The sequence below is a fragment of the Microtus oregoni genome, unplaced genomic scaffold (genome assembly GCF_018167655.1).
Source record: "Microtus oregoni isolate MIOR12 unplaced genomic scaffold, Mior012 000003F_ref0000135, whole genome shotgun sequence".
NCBI classification, from domain to species: domain Eukaryota; kingdom Metazoa; phylum Chordata; class Mammalia; order Rodentia; family Cricetidae; genus Microtus; species Microtus oregoni.
The window spans coordinates 72,998,453-73,025,354 of record NW_024543062.1 but is presented as its reverse complement, the minus strand read 5'-3'; the positions used below and the strand labels follow the sequence as shown (position 1 = coordinate 73,025,354).

Below are 26,902 nucleotides of genomic sequence, written 5' to 3'. Positions count from 1 at the left end.
ATTTTGCTATTAACTAGAGAAGTATATACCTTGTCAGTGACATACAATATAAATGGTTCTGTAGAAGCGAACGATTTAGAATTATGCTTAGTGATTGAGTCTTTGGAAGATTATTATCACAATTTCTCTATCTTAAATATTAAATAATATATAAGTGTATATATATTCCTTGTTGTGATTCATTCACCGTTAAACCAGTTTTTCTTTTAGGCATCAAAAATTACAAATGATGAAGTAAAGTGGTAAATTTTTTTCCTTTTCCTTTTTGATTTTTTGAAACAGGGTTTCTCTGTGTGACAGTCCTGACTGCCATGGAACTCATTTTGTAGATGAGGGTGGCCCCTAACTCACAGAGATCCGCCTGCCTCTGTCTCCAAGTGCTGGGATTAAAGGTGTGCTCCACCACTGCCCAGCTAGTAAAAATTTTCTAACGTTACTAACTAGCATTGTTTATTCCAGTTTTGCGTAACTATAATGAGTGCTATATTCCCAAATTACTTTTAGTTTTAAGTAGATTTTGATAGGGTTTGTTTTGTTGTTGAGATTAAAATACTATTAAAAACATTTTGTATTTATGGTAGCAGAAACCCTCTCAAATCGTCATACATAAAACAGACAAATACCTAGCCTGGTCTACAGAGCAAATTCAAGAACAGACTGCAAAACTACACAGAAACCCTGTCTAGAACTCACCCTCCACGCCCCCAAAGACAAGTAAACAATATTATAAGGCTATTTCACAGAACCCCATACCGAGAAGTAAAACTTATTCTTTAAAAAGAACAGTAAGAAAATGGAAAAACTCACAAATTTAAAGAAGTTATTCTTTTTTGTCTGGTGTTGCATGAGCTTTCTTTTCCCTTTTTTTTTTTTTTTTTTCCTTCGAGGAAGTTTCTCTGTAACTTTGGAGCCTGTCCTGGAACTAGCTCTGTAGACCAGACTGGCCTCTAACTCACAGAGATCCGCCTGCCTCTGCCTCCCAAGTGCTGGGATTAAAGGCGTGTACCACCACTGCCTGGCAAGCTTACTTTTCATATGTATTTGCATAGTCTTCCCAACAGCTAACAAAATTTTGTAACTATTGCTATTACCTCTGTATGGATTGCACACTTCAGGAAGAAATGTTATTCATGTTTGTCACCAGTGAATACATCTAGCACTCATGAGAAAAAGGGAAATCGGATAAGCAGACAACCCTCAAAGAGTTTATGTCATAAAGTTTATAGTCAGATTTATTTTTTTAAAATAAGTATGTACATATATGTATTTAATAACAATTAGTGAAAAAAAGAGGACATGAATTTGAAAAAGCAAGGAAGGGGTTATGGGACTGCTTAGAAGTAAAAAGGGATGTAATTACATTCTAATTTCAGTTACATACATGCACACTCTCATCATCTTTGTATTTGTTGGTTGGTGTTTTCAGTCTCCTGTAATTCAGGATGGCCTTGAACTATTTATTCTTCCTGATTTGTCTCTCTCAAGTTGTAGGATTGCTTTCTCCCCCCCCCCCCCCCCCCGCCATGTAGCGCATATGAAATTTAGGCCTTTCCCCTTTCCCTCCCTCTCTATAGTCTCATTTTCACTTTTATTCAGATGTTGTAGATGAGATAAAGTGTAGCTTGGCCTATTTTAACAGTGTGATTTCAAATCAGTTCATGTGTTGCCTCCTTTTCCCCTTCCTCCCTCCCTCTCGTCTTTTCTTGTTGTGATACTCTTTTTTTCATGATTTCCCTTTATATATTGACTTTTATATTTTGACTCAGTGTTTGCCAATGTGCTTTGTTTCTTGCAGACAACAAATAGTTGGGCTGCCTTTTTTGATCCATTTAGCTAATCTCTGTCTTTTGAGAGTTTTAAGCCGTTTATATTTAGGTCTCGTATTTAGTTAGACTTACTGATTCTTATAATTTCATGGTTTTTCTCGTTGCTTGGGTTGGGTGATGTTTTCCATGTTTCTTTTATGGTTTTGCTGAATTGGACACAATTGATCCATGTTTAGCCCTTCTTTGTTCATCTTTCGGTCTCAAAATTTTTTCTTTTTTGTATTCTCATGATTCTCTTTTCTCTTCTTGCTTATATTTCTCTTATGTATCTACTAAAGTGCCAGCTTGGTCATATAGTGTCTTGGTTTGGATTTGTTTTCAAACAACTTATTTTATCCATCAATTAAAAAACAAAACAGAATAGCTGCTGAAGGTGCTGGAGAAATGGCTCAGTGGCTAAGCATTTGCTGCTTCTGCAGAATACTTTCATATAATACCAATGCTCACATAGCAGCTAACAACTCAGTGTAACTCCAGTTCCAAACAAATCTGATGCTCTCCTGGCTTCCTTGTTCTCCTTCATGCACATAGTACATGGGTATACATGCAGGCAAAACATCCATACACACATAAAGAAAATCCACAACAACTACTCCCAACTATAGAGCTTAAAATACTGTTTTTTAGATCTAGAGCAATGACTCAGTCATTGAAAGTACTTGCTGCTCTTTGATGGTCCCAGTTTGGTTCCCATTATACACAACATGTTCTTCTGGTCTTTTTAGCTGCTATGCATGAATGTACTGCTCATATATGCATGATATCTAGACACTCAGATACATGAAAAGAAATAAAAATATTTAAAAATTTATTTAGTGTTTTTTTTAAAGTTTATTATGAGAGATCTTATTTTATTCTGATGTATTTATCTGTACTCTTTAAAATGAGATGGTGCTTTTCATTTGTGGTTTTAACATCTTGGTTATATGGTTTGTTGGAAGAGGTTCTTCTGTTATGTCAATTTGGAATTCTACTCAGTGCCTTTGTGCTTAAATGTATTTCTTTTCTTTATTATATCTCAACCTCTACTGACCTATGGATTCTTAGAGTGTGTCTTGTTCATTTCCCATAGTTCTTGGATGTTGTGCTCATTCTTGGTTTATTACTATTTAAATGTAGTATTTTTCCAACCATTTTCTTTCATCCCTGATATTTTGTTCTGTTTGATCTAATCTGTTGATGTTGCTTTCTATTATGTTCTTTGCTCATTGAATTTTTTCATTTTTAATATTTCTTTTTGAGTTTTGTTTTCTCTTCCAAAATACCAGTTTCTTTGCTGATTTCCTCATCTAGGTTGCTTATTTTATTCTTCAAGTCTTGATTGATTTCCTTACTTTATTCATCTGCTTGGTTATATTCCCTTTGTAGTCATTTGTAATTTTTAGAAATAAACTTTCAAAGTAACTTTTCAGCTTTTTACCTATTTAGAGTCTTCTAATTAAGTAATTGAAGAGTGTTACCCTGCTATTTTATAATATGTGTGTTTGTTTTGCTTTATATAGGCATCGTGGTGAATATTTGTTGTCACATTATTAGTGAGTCTTAGTAAGCTTCGCTAGAACCACCCAGGATAAAACATCAGTGTAACAGCAAGAACAGTGACTGAACTGGTCAGAAGTACATGTTTTTAAGTGTTTGCATATTATAAGAGCTAGTCAGTTTGAGTTTCTGGAAATTCTTCCATCTTGCCAAAGGATTGTTGGGATTACAGATGGAATCTGTACCTTCACCTGTCTTTCTGTAGGGTCTGGGGATTCAGGCACTAGTTTTCCTCATTGTTCATGTAGCAATTTCTCTATTCATTGAGCCATGTCCTCACTTTGCAGAAATACATCTTATTAATAGGTTGATTAATGTTGATGTTATCAGTGAGAATGGGGAATAATATAGAGTAAGCTATGAAGTTAAATATTATGAAGGTACAGGAAAGGAGTGGGGAGGAGAAGGAAGGGCTAAATAAAAGGAGAAACAAGAAGATGGTGAATATTGGGAAGAAGGAGAGACAAAAAGGAGATTTAAAAACTGACCCTACTAAAGAAACCCATGAGCACAGTTAACACAAGATGAGAAATAAAGACCTCTAGACTGTTTTTAGAGTAAAGGTTAGTAGAGTGTATTGTATTGGAGCATTTTCTTTTTCAGTTTTCTAGTAGAGGATATTGTCAGTAGAAGGGATTGTTATTGAAAGTTGGTGACTCTTTAAATTCTGTATTTGTACTGTAATCAGAATGTTAGACTATTGCTTAACAAACATTGCTACAATCACTTTAGTGACTTTTCTCATTCTTGAAAATGACTCTATTGACCACCTTTGGCTTTGCAGTCTGTAGGTCTAACTGGTTTTCATTTGTTGCAGAATGCTCTGAAATTTGCATACCTTTTGTGGCTAACACCTAAAGCAGAGCAGTCTCCTGAGTTTGCTCTTGTGTGGGAGAGGCAAATCTATTATTGGAGGACTTTCTCAGTGTTTTCTAATTTGGAAATACTGCTTGGGAGAAGTGAGGCACTGGGAAGTGTCCCATGAACCAGCCTTCTAAAACTTTCAGTCCTAAGAATGTTTGTTGCCACCCTGAGCTGCCTCCTGACTTGTGGCTCAGGGCTCTCAGTCTCTGTTATTATTATACCTCTTGCCAGAGAAATCAAGGCCATTGTGCACCTCCAAGCTCTTTGACATGCTATGTTTTCTGTGTGTTAGTATGTAACTTACTCAGGGATTGTAGTTGGGTATGCCCAGGCTCTTTAATTTGTATTTGTTACTCCAAGAGGAGCATTTTCTCAGATATTACCTTTTCAAGGAGGTAGAACTGGTCACGGCTCTCTGGGGTATGGAGAGTGTCAGAGTAAATTTCTTTCTCCCTGGTGACCAGGCATCACTTTCACACCAAACCTGCTAATGTTCCAGGAATAGAACTGACTTTTGGTTTCTTTAAGCAGAGCCACCTGGCTAGTGTGTAGAAGAATCTTATCTTCTCCCACACCCCAAGTTGAGTGGACGTATTTCATTTTTGCTGGTTGACTTTTTATTTCCTTGATTATTCAGCTTTCCTATGGTCTCCTTTGTGACTACAGCCCTCACTATTGTTTATCTGCTGTCTCCCTGACTTTTCCCATGTCTACTGTCATTGAGTATACTTAAATTCTGCCATTTTGTTCTTAGTAACTTAAACATATTTTATGTTTATTCTTTCTTTTAATCATAAAATATGCATAACATACACTTTTATCCATTTCTAAGTTTACAATTCAGTGATACTATCTCTACATTTAAAATGTGCAACTGTCACTAATCTTGAATTTTTCATTTCAGAAAAAGAAAAGTGTATACATATTGCTCAATAAGTCTCCATTCCTTCTTGCACTTAGATCCTAATAATGACTAATCTGCCTTTTGTCTCCAAACTTGAGTAATCTGGGTACCTCATATGTGAAAACATTAAATATTTGTTTTTCTGTGTTTTACTTAATTTATTTAGCATTATATTTTCAGTGCTCATCAGCATTATATTGTGTTTGAGTCTTATTTTCTTTATTACAGTTGAGTAAAAGAAGTTGTGTACCTCATATTTTGTTTACCCATTCATATGTTAGAGTTGCTGTTGGGTTGTTCTCACTCTGGCTTCTGTTTGAATACTATTGCTACAAACAAAAATGCACACATATCTATTTATATTCAAATACCAATCTTTAGTTTTTTTGGTAGGTACCCATGGCTAGAATTACTGGTGTACATGGTTATTCTTTGTTTAATGTCTTCAACCACTGTCATACTTGTTTTACATTCATGCCAACCTTGCATTGAGAGTTCTGTTTTTTAAAATTGGTGTTGAGCTTATCTTTTTAAGTTTTCTTTTAGAAATTCTGTGTGTGTGCGTATCTATGTATGTTTGGGTTATGTAAATGTGAATAAAGGTGCCCATAGAGGTGTGAGATTTTTCTGGCAGCTAGAATTGTGAGCTGCCTAACATGGGTGCTATGTACTGAATTCAGATCCTCCACAAAAGTACTATGTGTTCTTAATGACTGAGCCATTTTTCTAACTCCTGTACTTGGTATTTTTTAATGTCATTTTTTCCTTTTATTGTTTGCCAGTAACTATCCTAATGAGAAATAAGATACCTTACTTCTCAAAAGACTAGTGGTGTTTTTTTTACATATTTTCATATGCTTATTGATTATTTGTAAATATTCTCTAGAGAATTTTCTCTTTAAGTTCTGAACCTTTTTTGAATTGGTTCTTTTTTTTCATCATTTGTTATAAGATGAAAGGATTCTTTGTTAATTTTTAATCATATAAATGACTTGGAAAAAACTTTTTCCCATTTTATGAGTTACTATAGTTTTGTACTAAGTTGGAAAAAACTTTTTCCCATTTTATGAGTTACTATAGTTTTGTACTAAGTATTGAAAATTGGAAGTTGAGTTTTATAACTTGTATCTTTCTTTTAAGATTAGTTATTTGAAGTTATTTATGATTTTATGTGAATTTTAGGATAGGTTGTTCTATTCCTGCAAAATTGAGAGTTTAATAGCAATTATTGAATATGTAGGTGATTTCAGGTAGTAGTATGCAAATCCTAACATAGTAATTCTAAAAGTCCAGAAATGGAGGCATATTTTTATTTAGTCATTTCGGGAATATGTTATAAATTTTATTGACCCAAGGCTATCTACCTGGGCTAAAGTTCATTCCTAAACATCATTATTTTAATAGTATTATTAGTAGATTTTTTTCATTTATTTTTCAGCCTTTTTACTATTAACATACAAGCACAATGTGTGTGTGTGTGTGTGTGTGTGTGTGTGTGTGTGGATTTTTGTCATCTAAAGCACTGTGGAATGTAATACTGTAATATTAGAGTAGCTGGTGAGCTTCTGGAATCTTCCTGTCCTTTCTTTCTCAGTTACTAGCATGACAGATCTGTACTACCAACCACATCCGGGAAATACTTTGCCTACTTGTTTAAGTAGCAGATACTCATTTTCCATTGCCATAGGATCTTAGATTATTTCATTCAGTAAAATAAAATAAGCAAGAGTTACTTGTAAACAACAAACCTAAACAAACAAACAAAACTTGTCTTATTTCTTGGAAATGCAACTCTGTCACTGTTTTCTTCTATATAATTGAGGCGTTCTAACTTTCTCAAAATATGTCATGTTTTAATGCAGCTGTAATGCTAGACCCCCCCCCATGAAAAAAAGGAGAAAGCACGTTTCCTCTCCAGTTAACAGTTTGTCACTGCCAAATTGCTGTTCTTTTTCATTCATGCCAAACACACAACTATATACCTTTGAAAATATTTCAGCTTTTCATCTTCACAGTAGAGAGTGGTAGAATTGTGTTATATCGTTTACGCAATTTCAGAGCATCGGAGATCCAAGTATAAAATGCTTTTTTAAGTGGGCATTTGGTAGGGAGTCCTGGAAATGGCTGTAAATTAATGACACAATAAGGATCTTCCTAGTTTTGTCTTGTTCATAAAGTACTGTTGTATCACACTGTATAACTATTTTTGGATTCAGATTAACCAAAACTATACAATAGTGATTTAGACAACTTAAAATTTGCATAAACTGATAAAAGACAATATAGACAAATCTTTCTTTTGCAACTCACAAAAATCTGATTCAATGAATTGAGGCTAAATGATGTGTATAGTGTAAAGAGTGAGATGAAGGAATTTAATGATTTATGTTATGAAGAATTATTAGAGGAAAAGTAGAATTTGAATGCTAATTAACAATGGGAATTGTATTCTTTTCTTAGGTTTTTATTTATACTTATTTCTGTCTTGTATGCCAGTAAGTTATCTTCTTGAGTCAAAGGATATAGTATTACTATTCCTACATACATACCTTGCAGTTCAGCCTTATGGTTAGAGTTCTTATCAGCTAGCTCTTATTTGTGAGAAGTAATCCTAGGAAAGGACTTTTGTTGTCCTAGTTTAGAATGCGTTCCTTTTTGTCACAAAGGAATGGGACTTATTTTTTCTGACCAGAGAATGATTACTTCATTAATCAAGGATTGCTCATTGTACAAACATTTAATTATGTGAACTAGTTACCTGCTTTAAAGATCTACCAAGAAGTGTCATTATATCTCATTATATAACAAGATTAGGTGTTGTTTATCCATTTTTGTACTTACAGAGGAAAAATACTTGAGTAGACTTTAAAATAGGTAGACTAGAATGTGTTTTAGTCATAGACGTATACATGACCTTAAACTTGATTCCCAGCACTTCATTAAAAATAAATCTCAGAAGTTACAAAAAGCAGTCAAATAACACTGTTTCTGAAAATGTTAATGTTTTTCACAATTAAGCAAATAATTAAGAATATTACTTGTAATATTACCAATGTAAATTTTCACTAAATACCTTCATTAGTATAACGTGCTAAAAAGCATAAAGTAAGTAGGACTTTTGCTTACTTGTTTATTTTTCCTCATGATTTTAGGGTCTAGTTCATCATGGAAGACAAGGCATGGCTTCAAGAGCAATTCTGACTGTGACAGTGGTACTTTTTTTTAAGGGTCAGGGATCTTTTTGAGAACAGGGTCTTATGTAGCTCAGAATGGCCTAGAACTCACTGTATTACAAGCTGTTCTCTAGCTGTTCTTTTACACACAGCAATCTTAACCTCTTAAATATTTTATTCTTTAAATTTAATAGGCCTTGGCCAAATGACTGACTAAATGGGAGATCAATAGCAGATCTCTTAAAAATGTTTGTTATGTAAATGAACTTTGATATCATGCATCAATTTTTATCTTTTAAAGGAAGGTGCATCTGCCCGTAAGACTCAAACTCCTGCAGCCCAGCCTGTACCTAGACCAGGTAAAAATACAAAGTTTTGATTTTTTTCTAGATGTTCATAAAATTGAATGTATTTGATGTGTGGTCATCTGAAGAAATCATTGTTTTACTTAAAATATACTACTTCAAATTAATCACCAGTATTCTTTAAGCTGGTCTTAAACTGTGGTACTATACACAAAATCCTCATTAAACTTTGCCAGCACCATTAGTCTTTATATTCTTAGCAGAAAAACAAAAAAGTTAAAATGAATAGTTTACAGAATCTCTGAAGTCTATATTTTTAATATTATTTACTGTCTTATCTTGAGCAAAAAAGTAACTTAAGGAAGGGGTGCAGTTTATTATCAGAAATTTCTGTGGCTGGACCTTGAGGAAGATGGTCACATTGCATCCATGGTCAGGAAGCAGAGGGAGGTGTACAGTGTTCCAGATTAGCTTTCTCTTTTTCATGTAGTTTGGGATCCTAGTGCCTGAAATGGTGTCACTTACATTCAGGGTGGGTCTTCTTACCTTTATTACTGTAATTTAGATAATCCCTTACAGATATTTCCAGAGACTAACATAATTATTATAGTCTCTCAGACATAACTGGAAGCTTGTCTCTTAGGTAATTCGAGATCATCCATCACAGAAACCATCAATGAAATAAGTTATGGGACAGTGTATAATAGTATCATGTAAACTTACGCCATGAGACATTAGTTTGAGTTATTTGTTTTAGTTGAAGAGTTAAAGAACATTTTTAAGATGATTTTTTTTTTTTGGTTAAGATTTGTTTCTAAGGCCATTCACATGTATTTCTTTACTCAGCAATTCTTTTAGATTCATGTTTTTGGTTGTGAGCCTAGCCTTTAAATGGTGAGCCATCTCGCCAGCCCAGATTCATGATATTTTATGCAAATGTGGATTCTTTTTTCCTACAGAAATTCAGCATGTGTTGGTGAGCACTTAGAAATTCCACAGTCAGTTTTTAAAATAGTTGGTGAGCAAGGGTACTATTGAAGTTATTTTAGCACCCATCTCTTCTTGGTACCTAAAACAATTTTTCTGACCCACGTAAAAACAATAGTATATTCATAACTATTTCTATGTTATCCTTGCTAGAATTAAACTTAAGAGCACTTTCTAGGAAGAAGAAAAAGTAAGTAGGAGTGACAGATGACTCTGGGTCCAAAGAATAGTGTCCATGAAGGTAGAGGTATACTATAGAAGCAGCTAAAGCAGCTGTGTAGCATCTTTGGAAGGAAAGGATGTGAAGTTGTGGTTTGTCAATCTCATGAAGGTCACATAAGAGATTTAGGATTTGCAAAAGAGGTAAAACAAACAAAACTGTAAGAATTCTTATCTAGTTTTATATTCTGTGAATTAATATAAAGTCATAGTTTCTCTAGACAAAAGAGTAGAAGGAAGTTGCTGATAATGTAATGTTACATTACCTAAGTGTGATTTGTGTAGAAATGGAAGTTAAGGATATTGATCTTTGAATGTGAAATATCCTATTAGTCTCATGTATCTGAATACTTGTTTCTCAGCTTGCGATGATATTTGGGCATGTTGTAGAATCTTCAAGAGTTGAAGAAAGGCACCCTGGGGGCTTGGCCCTGAGGCTTGATATCTTGGCCCCACTTGATGTTCATTGTGTACCCACTGAATGTGGATGCAATGTGACCAACTGACCTCCTGTTTTCTCCTCCATGCCTCCCTTGTTTACTGCCATGTCTTCCCCACCATAATGAGCTTGTATGTACCTCTTTGGAACTGTAGGCTAAAAACTGTAGACTGTTTTTCCCCTTAGATTGCCTTTGTCAGTTTTTTTTTAACAGTATGTTTGTGAGTATGTATGTGTGCATACTGTGCATTCCACAGAACGCATATATAAATCAAAGGACAATTTAGGCTATTTTTACTGTGTGAGTTCTGGGGATCGAACTTAGGTTGTTCTGTTGAGCCATCTTGTTCTTATCCAGGGTAGTTTTTTTTTTTTTTCAGAGCAACAGGTTAATTATGAAAAGAAGAGGGTTGTGTTCTATTAAACATGATAGTCATAAGTGAAATATCAGGTTCTGAAAATTCCAACTCTTAATATCCTATGCTTCTTTTTCATGTGTTCTTCCCAAGTACACTGAAGGTTTAACTAATAGAAGGAATTAAGTCTAATCTAAATATAATATCTTAGATACTGCCCTGCCCATACATTTGAGATTTCTTCTTTCATTTATTCCTTTTGGTCTCTGTTTCTCTCTATATCCCTACTTCCCTCCTTCACTCCCTCCTCCCCTCCCTTTCTCTTTCTCTTTTAAGTGCAGGGTATTCTGTAGCCTAGACTAGTATTAAACTCAGTATATAGCTGATGTTGATCTTGAACTCTTTTTTTTTTAATTTTTTTTAAAATAATCTCTTCTTATTTTACATACCAATTCCAGTTCTCACTCTCTCCTCCCATTTTTCCCCTACCCCATCCCCCATCCACTCCTCATAGAGGGTAAGATTTCCCATGCATGGATAGTCAAAAAGTCTGACATACCACTTTGAGGCAGGACCAAGGCCCTCTACACACACACACACACACACACACACACACACACACACACACACACACACCCCGCTCCCATATCTAGGCTGTGCAAGGTATCCCTCCAAAAAGCAGTTTAGAGCTTGAACTCTTAATCCTTTTGTCTCAAGTGCTGGCATTACAAGCATACACCATCATGCCTTGCGTTTTACTCTCTTGGTTATTGCTGATTTGAGATAAAGTCTTGCTTCACGCTTGACACTCTGCATTAGCTTTCCTAGTACCAGTACTATATCTATGCTTTCTTACACTTGGCATCATTAATATTTTGTATCCATATGCTCATAGCTCTTACCCACCATTCTGAAAGAAATTTAGATTTCAGTACTACATTGACCTTAAGAACCAGTTTCACTGGGTGTTTGTAGGTTGGAATCTTTATTTGTCCTAATATTTTTGTGAGTACTTTTGTTCAATAGAAATATTTGTTAAATGATATTTCCCAACTTGAGGGATATTGTTTAATATTTGTCATGTTCATTTGCTATTTTTTAAAGCTGGGAAAAAAAGCATGAATACCCCAAACATAGATGAGTAGATGAGGGCAGTATAGAATTGTATTGTTCCTTTAGATGGGATTTGGAGCATTTGGAAATGTGGAATGAAATATTTAGTCTCTACTTAGATTATGGACATAAAGGATGGAATTACATTTCTGAGCAATTTAATTTTTTAAACTTGTATTTGTCAAATATTTGTAATATTTTAACAGAAAAAATCCTTAGATATTTATCATCTTAGAATGTTTTAAAAATTTCAGATCTTTAAGAAAGTTTGGAAAGTAGCTTATGTTTATGTGTTTTCTAGTGCATCGAGAAATATATCTTAGATAAAACCATAATCCCACTGGTTTCTCCTTTTCATAGCCTAATTAAGTCATTTGCCTTTTACCTTTTTTAAAATGCATCACTAATCATATTCAAATTCTCTAGCTTAAATATTTTATTATTTTATGTTTTTGAGGTTACTGTGTAACCTTAGCTATAAAACACACTTGGTAGACCAGGCTGTCTTTGAACTTTCGGAGATTCTCCTCCTCCTTCTTAACTTCTGGGATTAAAGATGGATGTCACAGTACCCGGCCTTCTAACCTTAAATTGTTGGTGTATTATTCAGAATTCTTCTTAAATAAATGGCCTTCAGTGTGTTTATTTAATATAATCATGTGAGATTGAGTTATGCTTGTTATTTCATTCAAGTTTCCTTTTCCCCACTTTTCTTCAATCTTTTTATTTATTCATTTCTCTGTTTATTTGCTTATTTATTTATTTATTTGCTTACTTAATGTGCGTTAATGTGCCTACATATATGTGTGAGGCTGTCAGATCTCCTGAAACTGGAGGTAAAGACAGTTGTGAGCTGCCATGAGGGTGCTGGGAATGGAAGAGCAGATGGTGCTTTTAACTGATGAGCCATCACTCTAGCCCCTCATTTAAGTTTCTTATGATAATAGTCATTCAGCTTATAAACAATGTGCCACCTGTAGTTTTAAATCTATATGCTAATAATTTCCAAATTTTCGTCTTCAGTTAGAGAGCTTTGTCACGTGACACTAACAATATTAGCTATCACTTCTCCATGAACATAAGTTATAGGCATTGCAAAACAAATATAAACACTTTTCCTTCACTTCCTCCCTCCCACCAAGTTCTCCTTTTTTTTAAAATTCTTCAGTAAGTGGCACTACTATTAACTCTTTTTTAGCTTGCAAATCTAGTAGGTACTCTTCATACCTCATTTTACCTTTTATAGATCTGAAGGTGTTGTCAGATTTCCTTTTTCTGCATTCCTCTTTCACCTGTTTCACCTCATTGTCTCTACCACAATTTAAGATCCACCATTTCCTTAAATTAGCATCTTACATTTTAGTCAGCAGACCGCAGTGTATCAGTCTGCTAACTTTCTGTTCCTACTCAGTCCTCCAAAATATGCATGGTAGAAACTCTCACAGGCATCTTTCAAAAAAAAAAATTCGATTAATTCAATCAATTTAATAATAATTGTTACTACCCTTTTTTTACTTAGCCTTAGATTGGAATAAAATAGTAAGAAGGAAAAGCTCTCGTTTAAATCACAGTATTTGAGAAGGACTTTTGCATTAATTCTAACTGAGGTTTCTTTAGCTCCTGCTGGCCTGAAGCTTACTGTGTATGCCAGGCAGAACCCCAAACCAGAGATATGACTGCCATCCCCCCCCACCCCCCCAGATTAAAGGTGTGTGCCGACACATCTCGAAATTCTCCTTTTAATCCCCGTGTAAATCTCCTAACTTTCTTTTGCCAGGGATATGAGCTGAAAATCAGATGATATCACTTTCTGGCTTAAACATTATTGGTCTTTGAGATGATACTTAAATACTTGGGAAGAAAAACCAGACATCCAATATTCTTTCCGAATCAAAACTTGACATTCCATGCCACCTCTGTCATAGTAGCATGTTATCAGAATGATTGGTAGCACGTCTGTAGTTCCTGCTAGTTAGAATTGGGAAGATCAGATCAACCCACAAGTTTAGTTCAAGACCAACCTGGACAACATAGTTAGTCTCCCCCACACAAATGAAATAAACAAACAGGAACTTAGCATTGCATAAAAATCACTATTGAACCCCCTTGCCTCACTTGCACATGCATGCATGCATGTGGCCTCAGTCTTGACTTTCCTCCCTGAGGTTCACACATCTGCTTTGACACTTGGAAACATCCAGTTCATCCACTTGTGCTTTGCAAGTTGGCTCCTTTTCATTCTTCACATTTCAGTTTAAATGCCACTTCCTTTTAGGCATTTTCTAAGTATTTTCTTTAAATGACAGTTTCCCTTTTATTCATACATCTTTCAATTATATGTTCCTTTTTCATTCAGTCTTGTTTGTGTGTAGGAGATTGAATCAGTGTCTTGTGCAGTTAGGCAAGTACTTTACCAATAAGGTATATCCCCAACCTCTTCAGTGTTTTTTCTGTATTTGTTTCTGTATTAGCTCACCCATGCAGCTGAAATCTCCATGAAAGCAAATCTTACTGCTGCTGTTCAGTGACTATGTGCAATGTCTTATACGGAAGTTGTGAGCAATACTTTTAAAATAAAGAATTCAATAATTTGTAATGAAGCAAAGGAGCAATAATAGTATTTCCTTTATCTTTTATTCACTGGCATATTAGCAGTGATTGCATTGCTTTAGTAGCAGCAGTAGCAGCAGTAGCAGCAGGGCTCAGTTAGTGACATAAATACATGCTACATCTGGTTAAGGACTTGGAATATATAAATACACTATTTTTAAATCATTTATGATGCTTAATAGGATGTAGAGTTATCTCTGTTCTGCAGTTGAGGAAACGGAGACTGGGCAAACCTTAACTGAACTCCAGGGTTGTTATAGTTACTACATAAAATATACTTGATTGTTTTCATTGTTTATTTTTTTCTGATATTTTTATTACTTTACAAATAATACCATTCAAAATATCCGCTTCCTCCCCTCCTTTCACTTCCTTCCAGCTCCCCCACTCACCCTTTCCCCTCTACCTCCAGTTCTGAGAGAGGGCAGGGTACCCGGGCCTGTGGGAAGTCAAAGGCCCTCCCCCCTACATCCAGGCTTAGGAAAGTGTGCATCCAAATAGAATAGGATCCAAAAAGCCAGTACATGCAGTAGAGACAAATCCCAGTGCCATTATCATTGATGTTTCAGTCTGCCTCAATTGTGAGCCATATTCAGAGGGTCCAGTTTGATCTTATGCTTGTTCAGTCTCAGTCCAGCTGGATTTGGTGAGCTCCCATTAGTTCAGGTACACTGTCTCAGTGGGTGGACCAACCCCTTGTGTGTAGTAGGAGCTGCGGGCTTGCTTTTCATCCCGCACGGCTAGCTTTACACCAGAAATAATAACACACAAACTGTATTGTTTTAAGCACTGCTTGGCCCATTAGCTCTAGCCCTTACTGGCTAATTCTGATAACCCGATCAACCCATCTCTAATAAACTGTGTAGCACCGGTCTTACCGGGAAAGATTCAGCATGTCTGACCTGGCGGCTTGCTTCATCGTGTGCATCTGCCTGGGAGAGGGGAGCATGGCGTCTCTGAGCTCACTTCCTCTTCCCAGCATTCTGTTCTGTTTACTCCACCCACCTATGTTCTAACCTATCAGGGCAAGCAGTTTCTTTATTTAATTAACCAATGACCTTCTTCCATCACTTGTGGTCCTGACTTCCTTGCTCATATTCTCCCTCCTTCTGCTCTTCATCTGGACCTTGGGAGCTCAGTCCAGTGCTCCCTTGTAGGTCTCTTTCTCTATCTCTGTCCATCGCCAGATGAAGGTTCTATGATGATATTCAAGTTAGTCATTGGTCTGACTAAGGGACAAGGCCAGTTTAGGCACCCTCTCCTCCACTGCCCAGGGTCCTAGCTGGGGAAATCCCTGTGGTCTCTTGGGAACTTCTCTAGAGTCAAGCCTCTTGCCAATTCCACAATGCCTCCCTTAATTAAGATATCTTCTTCCCTGCTTCCATATCCGTCCTTCCTCCATCTCAACTATCCCACTCCCCAAAGCTCTCCTCAACCGTCCCCTTCTTCCTTCTCTCTCCCCCTCTCCCTTTTCCCTTACCCCACCCTCACCCCCACGCTCCAAACTTTTGCCTGGGGTGATCTTATCTGCTTCCAATTTCCAGGAGGATCTATATATGTTTTTCTTTGGGTTCACCTTATTACTCAGGTTCTCTAGGTTCACAAACTATAGGCTCAATGTCCTTTATTTATGGCTAGAATCCACTAATGAGTTAGTACATACCATATTCATATTTTTGGGTCTGGGTTATCTCACTCAGGATAGTGTTTTCTATTTCCATCCATTTTCATGCAGAATTCAAGATGTCATTTTTTTTTAACTCCTGTAGTACTCTAATGTGTAGATGTGCCACAATTTCTTTATCCATTCTTCCATTGAGGGATATCTAGGTTGTTTCCAGGTTCTAGCTATTACAAATGATGCTGCTATGAATATAGTTGAACAAATGCTTTTGTACTATGATTGGGCATCTCTTGGGTATATTTCCAAGAGTGGTATTGCTGGATCCTGAGGTAGGTTGATTCCCAGTTTTCTGAGAAACTGCCACACTGATTTCCAAAGTGGTTGCACAAGTTTGCATTCCCACTAGCAATGGATGAGTGTTCCCCTTACTCCACATCCTCTCCAGCATAGGCTATCATAGGTGTTTTTGATTTTAGCCATTTTGACAAGTGTAAGATGATATCTCAAAGTTGTTTTGATTTGCATTTCTCTGATAACTAAGAAAGTTGAACATGTCCTTCAGTATCTGTTGGCCATGTGAAATTCTTCTGTTGAGAATTCTCTGTTCATTCAGTACTCCATTTCTTAATTGGGTTATTTAGAATTTTAATGTCTAGTTTCTTGGGTTTTTATATATTTTGGAGATCAGACCTTTGTCTGGTGTGGGGTTGGTGAAAAGGAGTGCTTGGAGTCAGGCTGGAATGTGGTAAAGAAAGCCAGAAGCCGGGAATCACCCCGCTGGATGGCCAGAAAGGCTTAGGGAATTGGAGGGGGCCTGTACTCAGTTTCCCGGGACTGTGTGGCCGCGTGGGTACTCACTCACCTCTTCAACATACCTGATTTTTTATGTATGTTTTTAGTATCCAAACAGAGGTACACCTAGCATGATCTTGTGGTATTTGTGTTTAGTTTTTTTGTTCGTGTTCGTTGAGGGACCACCATGTGGAATTTCATAGTGGCTACCGTAAATTACATTCGTGTCTTTAGTGTGTAAGTGTTTCATTTCTCCATCAAGTCCTTGCCAATATTTTCTATAGTTTTCTTAAAAAAAAAAAAACCTAGGGGGAAGGGGGACAGAGAGAGAGAGAGAGAGGGAGGGAGGGAGAACCCTCTATACCATGGCACATATATAGAAATCAGAATGCAATTTTTAGGAGTATAATCTCTTTCCACCATGTGTCTTGGGAACTGAACTCAATTGTCACACTTGTCAGCAAATGCCTTTACCCATTGAGCCATTTCCCTGGCTATAGTTTTTCTTAATGTTAAATTTCTCACAGGTGATAGAGAATCACAATGTAGTTTTTATTTGCATTTCCTTGTGTGCTAAGAGATTTAATTTTTTTCATTATTTGTTATTTGTACTAAGACCTTTGAGAAATATCTTATTTCAATATACCTATTTATTGATTAGTGTATATTTGTGTGTGTGTGTGTTTAGTTTCTTTTTTTTTTTTTTTTGTTTTTTTTTTGATTTTTTCGAGACAGGGTTTCTCTGTGGTTTTGGTTCCTGTCCTGGAACTAGCTCTTGTAGACCAGGCTGGCCTCGAACTCACAGAGATCCGCCTGCCTCTGCCTCCCGAGTGCTGGGATTAAAGGCGTGCGCCACCAGCGCCCGGCTGTGTTTAGTTTCTTTATCTCTTTATAGTTCAGTGTGCAGCTGACAAGGTTTGCCCTCTTGTAGGCCATTCACACTTTGCAAGCCTTTTATTTTATGTAGTTCATTTACCAGAGCTTGGATCATTTTTTGAGCCTGGGGTCCTTAAAAATCCTTCCTGTGCTTGTGCTCTTAAATTTTACTCATTGTGACGTAGCACTTTCAGAATTTTGCATCCCTTAATGTCTTCTATTCATTTTTAGTTAATTTTTTGCTTGCCTACCCTCCCTCCCTCCCTCTCTCCATAGTATGAAAGATGGAACTGGTTTCATTCTTCTGCATTTGGCTATTTCCCAATACCATTTTTTTATGAGACTTATTTTCTCCAATGTATGCTTTTTTTATATCTTTTGTCAAATTAGATGGATATATCTGTGTGGATTTATTTCTTGAGTCTTCCATTCTATTTCTTTTGTCCTCATTCAGTTTTTGTATTGGTTTCCTTACAATTGCTGTTACTGTGACTTTGTATTTTGCTTTGAAACCAGGCTAGTCAAGATCTTTTATGTTTCCATATGAAATTTAGGATTTTTTTCTTTAGGTCTGGAAAATACATCATTATCACATTGAAACTAGGTTACTTTTGATTGTGTAATCATTTTCACAATATTCTGCAACTCCATGAGCATACCACACAGGATTCTTACTGCGCCTGCTCCAGTTTTTGTTTACTCGGGTTTATCCACATGAGCTTCACCATGTCCCTGTTTTGATACTTCTAGGGAGCCTATTACTACTTCGTTGGTAGTTATTTTATCTAAACTTTGAAACTTTATGTACATGTGTGAGCTCTTAAAGTTTTTTTTTCTCATAGTTTGTTTTCTGAGCCTTTACTTTAGCAAATGTTGCTTTACTTTTTTGGGTCTAGGTCTAGATTTCCTTAGTAGAAAAGTAAGAAATCTGACTGAAATGACATTGAGATAGATTCCCTTTTTCATCTCCCTATCATAGCATCTTTTCTCTCTTTTGTACCCATATTTCTGTTCAAAATATCACCAGTTTATCCTCCACCAAATGCTGCTTTTTAAGAATGTATTATATAACAAATAATATGGTCTAGCTACTCAGATTTATTCATGGTCTTAGAAATGAGTCAAGAAATCTTATGCATTTCCTTATGAAGAGGAAAAAATGATTACAAATGTGTATATGTGAGTCAATCTGTGTAGTGATAGAAAGATGATGCGCAGTGTATTCTGTAGTAACAACAAAATATGCAGAGTATAAAGAATTCATTAGGATGTAACATCTTGCTTCCTAAAGAATGGAGTGTATTCTGGACTCTTGAGATTCATTACAGGTTGCAATGTTTCTGAAAACTGACACTGAATTTGAATGTTTTTCTTACTGTCCACCATTTATTAGTTTAATTTTTTGGAGTTGCTTAACCACATTTCCATGTGGACTAACTCTATTGGCTAGAAAAACTTTTCAGGTAGTTTCTTTTGTATTTCGTCTTAGGGACCCTGCTCACTTCCAGTTTACTTGTGTTAGCACCTCTTCCCCCCACCTCCCCTCCCTTCCTCTTCCCTCCCCTTCCCTCCCCTTTCCAGGTTGATCTCATGTAATTGCAGTGTATTTAGATTATATTACCACATTCTTCGGTCTATCATCAGATCTTTCTACTCTCCTAAATGATTTGATTTTTAAATGCTACTGTTTATTCTTTTTTTTCTCCTGTAAAGGTCCATTGTCTTGTTAAGTGTTCACTCTTGTGTTCTTCATTATAGCATCATACAATTTTTTTTTTTTTAAAATTAAACCATCTAGATTCCATGTGACATAAGCATTTCAGGCCAGGTGGTGGTGACACACGTCTTTAATCCCAGTACTCAGGAGGCAGAGGTAGGCCAATCTCTGTGAGTTTGAGGCCAGTCTGGTCTACAAGAGCTAGTTCCAGGACAGCTAGGACTGTTACACAGAGAAACCCTGTCTTGAAAAACCAAAAAAAAAAGAGAAAAAAAAAGCATTTCAAAAGATGTTGTGTAGGCAAATAGTAAAATTTGAACGTTCTTTCCTGCTGCATATTAAAAGCAGTTGACTCACTGCTTTTAATGATCTTTCTGTGACCAAAAATTAAAACATTTTAAAGAAAGAAAAGAACTTAAAAATTATTTCAGATCTTAATCCCCAATAACTTTTTTCTCTTTCCTCAGTTTCCTTACTCTGAATCTACTGTTTTGGATGTTCTTTTAGTACTCTGCCTTTACATTTATAGAAGTGTATCATAAAACTATTTTCTTTGTTAATGAGATCCAGGCATCCATGAACTCACTAATTATACTGTATTTATTCTTTTCTTATACTCTGTTATTCTTTTATTCTTTTCTTATACTAAATTATTGTGTAATGCCATAGCATTTTAGTATTTGTAAAAAGCATAAAATGTGGGATGGCTTGTGTTTTACCACCAGTCATATGAATATCAGTATTAAGCTTCCTTTGTAAGTTGGAAATATTTTGTTTTGTCTTATAGCAGTTGTCATTTTTTTTTTCTGTTTACAGTTTCTCAAGCAAGACCGCCCCCAAATCAGAAGAAAGGTATGATTGTGTCTTTTATTTACTTTAGGAGGTAAATGTAGGTGAGCTAGGTTTCAGAATTAGGGCTCATATGTTTGTGCATCAATTTTGGGTATATCTGCTTAGTATTTTACTTGGTGAGAAATAAGCCACATGGGCTATAAATATCTTTGCTGTTATTGAAAATTAAAATTTTAAATTTATTTTAAAATATTTTAGCACAAGAGAATTAAGTTTATAAATTTAAAAATTATTATAATACAGAAAGTGATTTCTTTTACTAATAATAATGATTTTTTTAACCTTTAAATTTTTTTCTTTACAGGATCACGAACGCCCATTATTATTATCCCTGCAGCTACCACTTCTTTAATAACTATGCTTAATGCAAAAGACCTTCTACAGGATCTAAAGTAAGTAATTTATAATGTTTATTTTGTTGTTGTTGTTGGTTTTTTATTTTATATATTTTTATTTTTATGTTGTTGTTTTTTCGAGACAGGGTTTCTCTATGTAGCCCTGACTGTTCTGGAACGGTCTTTGTAGACCAGGCTGGCTTTGAACAGTGAGAGCCTACATCTCCCTCTCAAGTACTGGGATTATAGGGGTGCACCACCACTGATCACTTAAAATTTGTTTTTTTAAAATAATCTCTTGTTTTTTATGAGACACTGTTGGCGTTGCTATGTAATCTTAATTGTTTTTTGAGATTATAGTATAGTTATATCATTTTCCCTTTCTTTTCTTCTCTCTAAACCTTTCCATGGTACATTTTCTTTATTGTAAAAAGTTTGCTTCATATAGTATATTTTGATTATGCTTTTCCTCTCCCCAAACGTTCCCAGATTCGGCCCACCATCTTACCTACTCCAATACTTGGTGGGTCAGTCAGTCTGTCTTTCTGTCTGTCTGTCTCAAACAAACCAACAACCCATATAGAAATGGAAACTGGAACACACAAGGAAAAGACCAGTAAGACAGAATGCCTAAATAAAACAAAATGAGCCAAAAAAGTGTACAAAAAATACTGTTCTTGATACCATTCATGTTCTTGGCATGGGGCCTATCCTGATGTGGTTAATATACTCAGCAAGACTCCATTGGATAGTAGTTTTCCCTTTTCCAGTAAGTATCAATTGCTGTAGATAGCGTCTTTTTTAGGGGTAGGAACCCATGTTCACTTCCCAGTCTCAACACTGGGGCCCTTTTGGCTTGAACTGGTACAAACTTTATGTTTGCTGCAATGGTCTCTGTGAGTTTAGATTGTATCAGGAATGTTGCATATGGAAGACAACTTCCTTGGAGTCACACATTGAGTAGGCTCTTGTAATCTTTCCACACCTTCTTCCACATACATCATCCCTGAACTTTAAGGGGATAGGTGTGATAAAGACATCCCATTATGATTTAGTGTTCCAAAGTCTCACTCTCTGCACATTGTCCAGTTATGGGTCTCTGTGTTAGTTCTCATTTACTGCAAAAAGAAATGTCTCTGGTGATGTTGAATGAGGCACAGCTCCACGGGTATAACAATATCATTAGTAGTCTGTCTTAGTTGCTTCTCTGTTCCTGTTTTGAAATACCATATCCAAGGTAACTTTTAAAGCAAGTGTTTAATTGGGAGCTTGCTTACAGGTTCAAATCATCATGGCTGACAGCATGGTGTTGGCTGGCAGGCAAGCATGACTCTGGAGCTGTAATAGCTAAGAGCTCATCCCATAAATTGTAGGTAGAAAGGAAGAGTATGACCCACCCAGACTGACATAGGTTTTTGAAACTTCACAAATCCCGCTATCAGTGACACACCTCCTCCAATAAGGCCGAAATTTCTAATTTTTCTAAAACAGTTCTAATAATAGGAGACCAAGCATTCAAAAATAGGAGCCTATGGGGGCCATTCTCTTTCAGACCACCACAGAGTCATATTAGTGCTTTGTCCTTTTAGCAGAATAGTAGCATTAGGTCTAACCAGTCTCAGGTTCTTGACCATTCTAGCAGTTTGATCTTGATTTAACTTTGGTAGAAATTTATCCATTTTTTTTTTTAGGTTTTCCAGTTCAGCGGAGTACAGATTTTTAAAGTATATCCTCTAGGATTCTGCAGATTTCTTTGATATTTGTTGTGCCAACTCTTTCTTTAGTTCCTTGTTGTTTGTTTCTATTTCACTGATTTCAGCCCTCAGTTGGGTTATTTCTTGCTGTTTGTATTTTGTGTGTTATTTCTTCTTGTTCTAGAGCTTTGAGATGTAACATTAAATTACTAATATGAGATCTCTCCATTTTTTTATGTAAGCACTAATGTTTAGAACTGCCTTCATTGTGTCCTATAAGTTTTGCTATACTGTTTTAATTTTCATTCAATTAAAAAGCTTTTAATTACCTTCTTGATTTTTGTCTTGACTTATTTTTTTTTTCCATAGTGAGTTCAGTTTCCATGAGTTTGTATATTTTTTGTTGTTGCTGGTAGGTAGTTTTCATTAATGGTCATCAAATAAGATACAGGATATTTTAGTGTTCTTGTATTTGTTGAAACTTTGGGTTTTTATTATCTCCATTGGGAAGATGTTTTTCTAACATTCTGTCATTAGATGTTAATTAGTCTTTTTGCCATGCAGCGTTTAATATCCTTTCTATGGTCTGTACATTTAGTGTTTTGTTTATTATGTGTTGTGAGGAAATTTCTTGTCCTTTTTGGTATTTTGTATATTGTATATGTTCTTGTACTTTGAAAGGCACATTCTTGGTTAGTTTGGGCAAATTTTTTGTTAAAACTATTTTCTGTGCATTTGGCTTGTGTTTCTTCTCTTTAGGTTAATCATAATTCATAGGTTTGGTCTTTTCATAGTGTCCCAGATTTATGGACGTTTTGTGCCATCTCTTCCCCCCATTTAACATTTTCTTTGACCGCGGTAAACATGTTTTCTACTTTGTTGATAGCTGTAATCCTTTTAAGAAGAAGATAAAAGCAGTTTCCTCTCCAGAAAGTCTTATTGCTTTTAAGTAAATTAAAACTACTTACAAAAGGAAGTTGAATGGTAATTCTTGTCGATTTCAAGGTTTATTATACATTTAATTTATTTGTTTAAGATGCCTCCAATTTGAAAGCTCTCATTTATAATGCAAAGAGCCTGATCTATGCACAGATAGTCACATATCATTTTTATCTTAACATTTTTTAGTGCTTTTGAATGATAATTTTCAATAAACATTTTCATTGAAAGTATGGAAAGATAAGTAATGAATTAAATATTTTTAGTTAAATTTTAGTATTTTGATTGAATGTGCCACCTAATGAGATCTTAATAGTGCACAACTGGACAAATAATATTGTTTTAACCCAGCTTTCAACAGATTTGATAACAATTAAAATTGTAAAAGTACATACAAATTACTTTCTATATTCGTTACTTTTTCATCATTGCATCCTTGAAAAAATAATCTAAAATAACAAGTTGGAGGAAGAAAGATAGCTTTTTCTTATGGTTTGAGAAGATTTAGTCAATAGATGATTGGCCTTGTTCTAAGTGTTCAGGAAATTGATTATGGGAGAGGGAGCCTGTGGAGGAATGTTTCCTTTCCACCTTCTAATTAATACGCAACTATAGTCTTCCCATCATTGATAGTCTGTGAAATATCACCTGGCCGCTGTTTAGGTTCTGTTTTTGTATTTATATAGTTTTCAGCTAATTTTGGATTCTTCAGAGACCTGTGTTATATTTTGTAGCTAATACTGTAGATACACTCTTAATCTAAAGATTTGGTATTGTAAATAAAAAAAAATAAGGGGGGGGATAGGAAAATAGAGACTTGACCTAAAATTCAGCATTTGATGTATGTGTGTGTTGTGTATGTGGATGTTGTGTTTTATGAGTTCAAATGTAATGTATGTTTTATCTCAACTTTAAATTCCTTGTTTAAGGTATATTTTGTATTTCCTGTGAGGCTGTCTTGTACTTGATCTTGGGATTTTTTATTTTCTCTTTGTATTTTTATTTCAATAGTTTTTAAAGCTCCTTATTTTAAAATGCTGTTAGGTCTAATATTTATAGTTTGAAGAAATAAAAAAAAAAGAACCTTTTCCTTTTCTTATTAACCTTACTACAAAGAAGCCAGTTAAATGGACCACAGTTTTAGGATAGATTGTGTCCATGTTTTTTCTTCCAAATTAAAAACATTTTCCTCATTGTTTAATGACTCATTGCAGTTGATGTCTTCCCTACTGATTGTGTCTGCTGGAGACTTCACCGTGCAATTAATGTATAATTGAAACCTCCTTGACACAATTATAATACTGGCTGTTGTCCATAGTTCAAATTGGCATAGATCCTGTTTCATTTTATATAAAACTAAGGATTCTTCTATCTTGTAGTCCTTCACTGATAAACAGAAACGTTTAACATTCTAACTTCTAACAAAATGAAGCTAATATTATTCAAGTGTCAAAAATGTGTTACTTCTGTCAACTTAATTGTGAGAAGGTCAGTGGGATTACACGGTTATTTACAGTAGTATGATTATATGGAACGTGTTGTTCTGGCCATGATGGAATTCCCAGAAGGCAGAGTTAGTTCTAAGAAGAGAGAGCTAGCACAAGGGAACACTCAAAAAATATATATGTAGAAGGTACCCCTTGAAGTCCCTAACTGTTCTTCCATACATAGTTCTAAAGGAACTATTTGGGCCTGGGCAGTAACTGCTGGGAATGAAAACATGCAGGACAGCCTTTAAACTCATACCCAGCCAGTGATAATTCCTGTTCTCAACAACCACAGTTAAGCACAAGGTGTGGTGGTATGTTCTTTGGAAAACAATGTACCTTTTTTCCTTCTTCCTTCATTGAAGATGATGTCAGTTGTCACTTTTCCTTTTCTTGGTGAGTCAGGTGCTAGTGAGACAGTCATCTGAAGAAAATCTGCTGTGATTATTTAAAGATCATTGATAATTCGTCTGCTGTATTTGTATGTGGAGCTCTTTTGCTCCATCCTACTTATATTAAACCTATGGATATTTTATTTCTCAAACGATTTTTTCCCCCATTAAGCATTGAGCTTGTGAATGTGGGAGTACTTCAGGAAGGATTAACTAAGTCAGCACCTGGAGCATTATCAGTGTATATGACTTTTAAGTTCTTAATTTGAGGTTTTGAACGTGCACATAATGTTGTTCTAGATAATACTGTTTTGAGATATTTAGGATTAAAGGCTTGAGGTAGGGAAAATAGGAGGATGGTTTTGTTTCTTACTTGGCCTTCCAATGAATTTAACCTTATAGAGTCCTGGTGTATGAGGAAAGACATTCTTAGTAGATTCCCTGCTTTGAGCAGGTTTTGGACTTCATTTGTTATTGCAGAAGCTCTCAGTAAAATGTGAAAACAAAGCATTGGTTTCCAGATTCCTTCTCTACAGACTGCTTTGGAGTTTCCCTCTTTACTTAGTCTTTTCCCAAGCAATGTTTATAATTTGCTTTCTGGGACAGATATGCCGTTAAGATTTTTATTTTCATAGACTTTATTAATACTTCTTAGGGTTTTTTGTTTTGTTTTGAAACACTGTTTTGTTTACTCAAGAATTCTTGCGTAAATGTCATATACTAGAAATAGGAAAAGAGTTTTTCAAAGTAAATTTTTTAACTCATGCCACTGTTCCTTAAATTAAAAAAGTGCCTATAGAAGATAATTGCCATAATTCTTGACTGTAAGTGAGAACACAGAAGAACATTATATTTTATATTTTAATTATCAATGTGACAAATAAGTACCTGAACAGAGTACGTTAAGGAAGGAAGTGTTTATATTGGTTCACAAGTTTGAGGATATAGTCTGTCATAATGGGGGAGGTTGTCCTGGTTTGCTTTCTATTGCTGTGATAAAACACGGTCCAGAACCAACTTACATGAAGAAAGGTTTTATTTGTCTTAAATATCCTAATCATACTTTATTGGGAAGAGAAATGAGGGCAGGATCTCAAGGCAGGTATGTGGAGGCAGAAACTGAAACAGTCATGGAAGAGTGCTGTTCACTGGCTTGTTCTCTGGGGTTCTTTCTGCATGCATATATATATATATATATATATTTCAGGACCACTTGCCAAGGGGGTGTCACCATCCCCGCTGGGCTGCACCTTCCATGTCAGTCATTAATCAAGTCTGCACAGGCTTGTCCACAGGCAGTATGACAGAGTCATTTGCACAATTAAGGTTTTCTCTTCTTGGATAACTCCATCTTATGTCAAGTTGACCAAGCAACAACAAAGAAAAACTTAACTCGCAGAGAAATCTTGGCCCCGGGAACATGAGTCATGTCATCATAGTTGAAGTGCAGTCAGGAAACACAGAGAGATGCTAACTATTTGCATTTTCTTTTTCATTCACTTGGAATCCAGCCATGGAATGGTGTTACCCACAGTAACACCTGCCTTAATTAACTTGTCCTTGTTTGCTTTCTGTTGCAGTGTTAATGTGACCAAAACCAATTGGAGAGGGAGGGATTTAATTTATCTTCAGTTATAGTCCATCATTGAGATAACTCAGGGTAGAAACTCAAGCAGGGCAGAAACTAAGAAGAGACTATGGAGGAATGCTGTTATTGCCTTACTCCCTAGCTTCTGCTCAGCTACTTTTCTTATATAGCCCAGAATTCTCTCCCTGGGTATTGTATTGCCCTCAGTGATCTGGATCCTATACATCAGTTAATAAGTCAGACATGCCAGCAGGCCAACCTGATCAGGCAA

General features: G+C 35.6%; 1 protein-coding gene across 1 annotated transcript in view; it reads left to right on the top strand.

Annotated features, from left to right (window-relative positions):
* The window catches only part of Cdc73 (cell division cycle 73), a 120,123-nt gene that overhangs the window by 67,349 nt on the left and 25,872 nt on the right, over positions 1 to 26,902 (top strand). Inside the window, exons 11-13 of the mRNA XM_041648886.1 lie at positions 8,608 to 8,665; positions 20,161 to 20,196; positions 20,501 to 20,588. Of these exons, the coding sequence (XP_041504820.1) occupies positions 8,608 to 8,665; positions 20,161 to 20,196; positions 20,501 to 20,588 (182 nt within the window). The remainder of the gene's footprint in view (positions 1 to 8,607; positions 8,666 to 20,160; positions 20,197 to 20,500; positions 20,589 to 26,902) is intronic.